The following is a 4,430-nucleotide window of genomic DNA, read 5'->3' on the forward strand; positions in this document are numbered from 1 at the left end:
GCAGCATAAAACACCGGCCACCTTACAGTAAGTTAAAGTGAACTGAGTCAGAAATCCTCTTGGTCACATTAACATGTAGGATTACAGCTTTTCTAGGCTCTAGATTCACATTTAGACACTTGCTCTTCTCTTTCTTTGTCTTGTTGTTTTCAGCTAGTCTTTGATTAGACATGAGGACAGACATTGTGTAGAGAGCGTCCTCTAGTGGTAACTTTCTGTCCAGGTGGTTCTCCTGACTCTCTGTCTCCACCTGTAGTCTGCCTCAGTCCACACAGACTATCACAGGTAGTGAGGTGGAGCTGCTAGATGTTGACACAGATGAAGTAAATCAGTTATTGAACTGCTTGTGGACACCAACAATCACAGGATGTTTAGTTCTGACTATCACACTGATTACACACTTCACATCAATCAATCAATCAATCAACTTTATCTTTCTCTACAGGACGACATCGAAGTAAGTAAAAGTGAAGTGTCTCCTAAATCTTCTATGAACATGTAGAATTCCAGCAGTTTGTAGGTTATTGATGTAGTGCACTGAAAAAATGGAAAAAGGGGGGTTGTTCAATTTACAAGTATGCATTTTGTATATGCTACATAATTTTTTTTTATTTCTCTCTAAAACATGATTAAATCTTAAAAAAGTATTTCAATACTGAGCAATGTTAAACCTACACGTCTCTGTCATTTTAAGAAGAAAGAAAAAAGTTATGTTTTATCAGCCGGAAGTTGAAAAGCCCGCCTCTAGAGGGCGGTCTTTTCCGGGCTTTTTTTTTTTCAAGACAGAAGACGGTTGTTGAAGACAGCAGGCTCCGCCATTTTCTCCCTCGCTGTGTTTTCCGTGGATTTGGGCTGCTCTGGACACGATGAAGGTAATAAAAAACGTACCGAATATGAGCCAGAGATAGAAGTTGAGTGTTTATAATCAAGGTTTGAAAACGTTTAGCTTTTTTTTGCCCCGTAACGTCGAGTAAAACCGAGTTAGTCTTTGGGCTAACTGGTAACGTTTTGTTTGGTCATTCTCTGCTGATGGCAGCGGTCATGGGTGCCGTCCTTAAATGTTTTTTCATTAGTTTTTATTTCTGGTAACTTAAGGTAACTGTTAATGTGTGCATGGCAACTAGTTTGTATGGGAAAATTCAAAGAATATATGTCTATTGTATTTTCAAACTGGCACTTGGAGGATAATTAGTGGGGGGGGGGTGGGTAGCTCTGGCATTGGCTTTGGCTAAACATGGCTGCGGTAGCGTTAACAAAATGGAGAAAACTGACTCGGCGACATGAAAGTAATTTATCTCTTAAAATTAACTCTGTCATGCTGAGGTCTAGCGGTGTTTCTCATGTTCAGCTGCTTCCACTATGGAGGTGACTATGGTCTGTTCAAATTATCCCTTTTTGTGTGTGTGGGTGGGGGGGTCGTCGTACATGTTCGTACATGTTCGTACATGTTTGCAGCATGCTACGACGGAGTATTAGGGCCACATTAAGGAAAAAAAAAATCACAAACTTCGAGAATAAAGTCGTTATTTATGAGAATAAAGTCGTTATTTACGAGAATAAAGTCGTTATTTATGAGAATAAAGTAATTTATAACCAGAATAAAGTCGTTATTTATGAGAATAAAGTCATTTATAACGAGAATAAAGTCGTTATTTATGAGAATAAAGTCATAATTTATGAGAATTATTTAAAACTTGTCCCACCATGTGTTAATCAACTGATACTGTTGACAAAGGATTTTGAATTGATGTACTTAACACACTAAAAAGCACTAAGTTTCAGCTGGAAAATATTTAGAGAGCATAAATGATTTTTCTTTTCTTTTTTTAATCCTCCTGTTGTCCTTCTGGGTCAAATTGACCCAATCTGTTTCTTTCCTTACCTTCGTCCTTACTTCCTCTTCTTCCTTCCTCTTTTGATCCAATTGACCTGATCTGTTCCCTCCCTCCATCTTTCTTTCCTTCCCTTTTCCCTTCCTTCTTTCCCTTCTTCTTCCTTCCTTGAACAAATCTGTTCCCTCCCTCCATCTTTCTTTCCGCAATCCTTTTCCCCTCCCTTCCTTCTTTCTTCCTTCTTCTTCCTTCCTTGAACAAATCTGTTCCCTCCCTTCCTTCCTTCTTGTTTGACCCAATTAACCCAATATGTTCCCTCCCTCCTTCTATCTTTCCTTAATTTTTCCCTTCCTTCCTTCTTTCCCTTCATCCTTCCTTCCTTCCTTCCTTCCTTCCTTGACCCAGGAGGACAACAGGAGGGATAAGTATGATCATGACAACTAGAAAATAAAGCAATAAAACACGGAGCTTTTTGAATTATTCTGCTCCTGTACAAATATTTTAATTTAAACTTACTTGAGCTTTTTTTTTTCTTTTTTCTTTTTTAATTAATGCTTTTCCAAATTACTGCCATATCGCATGTTGATGTCTGTAATCATTCTCCTTTTCAGATTAATGCTGAATTTAAGCGGATCACAACAATGCCCCTGCAGTCCAGATTTCTCTCTCAATTAGATGTTCACTCTGAGAAACTGATCAAACTTTTTAAAAACAGAGGAGGACAGATAGGCAGACGCCTAGGGGACATCGTTGCACCCATGGATGAAGTAAGTATACTCTCTGGGGTGGGGGTGTAACAATTGATTGTCTTCAAGACAAAAATCCAAATGACAATTTACACAGACATGAACTCAAACAAAACAACTTGTGCTTCTGCTTTTCTGCCTTAGGATGATGATGTAGATCTAGGAAGAGAATGTGTCATAAAGGCACTCTGTGTGTACCTGAACGAGGACCCAGAGAATCTGTTAAGAGAGTATGTGGTGAGTATTACTTAGGTTTACTATGTTGAGGTGTTATCTTTCATATTTTGTAAGCTTTAAAACATCTACTCATTGTAATTACTTCACAGTCAGCTAAGTTGTAAGATAATATGGTAGTGATCTTAATATCAAAGTGTGTTTGTGTGTGGTTTTGAGTCAATGTGAGGCACTTTGTGTTACTTTTGTGTATGAAAAGTGCCATATAAATTAAGTTTGATTTGATATCTTAATAAATTACACAATACACATGCAATATTCCCTATATGCACGTGGCATGTAGTATAATCCCACTTGTTTTATTTTTTTGTGCATTGTACAGGCAGCTGATGAATCCTTCCTCCAGGAATCCATTGAGGAAACCACCATGGGTATATACGTCTTGAAGCTCAGAGATGCCAGTGAAAAACCAGAGGACATCGGCATTGTACTTGAGTCCCAGATTGTGATGCAGGATTTGGACAATGTTCCCTTAGCTGCTGCCATGTTGTTTGGCCTCATTTATTCTTTGGACTTAAACTACCCTGCTGAACTCAAGTACACCTTTGAAGTGCTGCAGAAGGTGGTCATGGAGCTTGAAGGCAATGCACTGTCCAAAAAAGCCCAAGTCCTGAAGAACAGACTTTATCAGTGAACTGGCTACCCAGGCTCTCCAGCTCGATTGCTTGCAAGACAGCAGGCTGTCTTTGTTGAAAAAAGTATATTTGTTTGATTTCTTGTGAGACATTTCACCTACCTCCTCCAGTTGTTGAACCTTTTATTTTGTGCAAGAACTCTTTAAAGAGTTTGGGGTGGTTTTTGTTTACTGTGAGCACTGGTAGTTGGAATTGAGCCACTGCAATTGTTTCAATGTTTCACATTATGGAACATTTACATGTGCTGTGAAAGGACAGGTGTGTATTGCATGTAAAGTGAAAATTCTTTATGTTGGTGTGTTTAGGTGAGTTTTAATGTGTGTGGTGACTGTAGCTTAAGGTTCTGCTAATTGGTGTGCACAGTGTCCCTCTGTTATCCACATGCACAAACACATTTCTGAATCCATGGATAGTCCTTTCCTCTGGTTCACCAGTAATGTTGTATCTTTGTTGAAAAAAAGGCTATCAAGCTTGTTTGCTGGTAATACTGTATGCATTATTTGTCTACCTCTGACAATTGTTTGATTTATTTGAGTGGAGCGCACACACAAAATTATATATTTTTTTTATAGAACAAACACATTACTACCCCCATTTTTATGGTTTGGGGTGAGTTTTTCTTTACTGTAAACACTGATACACTCACATTTCATGCCGACACCATATTTTTTACACTGCAATTTTTTTTTTTGCAACTGTACGTCCTTGAAGATGTTTTCTGCAGTATTACTTCTATTGCTTTAAACAATGTTCCAATAAATATAAATGTTAATTTTCAATTAAATTAGTATTAACTTTATTTTTCCACTGAGTTGTCTATATGTGATGTACATATTAGATTACCCAGCAGGTTGTATTTTTAGTAGTTATGCATGTTTATTATGCACTGTCTGGAATTAATATGTTGGTTGTCCACATGTGCTTTAGTAAATGTAGGTAAAAGATTGCACTAGATTAAGTGGGTTAAGGGTGTAGAAATGAAA

At 37.8% G+C, this 4,430-nt stretch overlaps 1 protein-coding gene across 2 annotated transcripts; it reads left to right on the forward strand.

Moving 5' to 3' along the window:
- Nucleotides 1–653: 653 nt before the first annotated feature.
- Nucleotides 654–4,187, forward strand: LOC311493484 (uncharacterized protein). Of its 2 annotated transcripts, XM_084552172.1 has the most exons (4): nucleotides 654–872; nucleotides 2,444–2,599; nucleotides 2,723–2,815; nucleotides 3,135–4,187. In XM_084552172.1, exons 1-4 carry the CDS (start codon nucleotides 867–869, stop codon nucleotides 3,444–3,446), a joined length of 567 nt encoding a protein of 188 aa, XP_084408298.1. In that variant the 5' UTR covers nucleotides 654–866; the 3' UTR covers nucleotides 3,447–4,187. The 2 variants fall into 2 exon arrangements, with proteins under 2 accessions (XP_084408298.1, XP_084408297.1); XM_084552171.1 differs by lacking the exon at nucleotides 654–872 and having other exon boundaries at nucleotides 2,259–2,599.
- Nucleotides 4,188–4,430: the final 243 nt, after the last annotated feature.

Source organism: Chelon labrosus, assembly GCF_963514085.1.
Source record: "Chelon labrosus genome assembly, chromosome: 9".
NCBI lineage: Eukaryota > Metazoa > Chordata > Actinopteri > Mugiliformes > Mugilidae > Chelon > Chelon labrosus.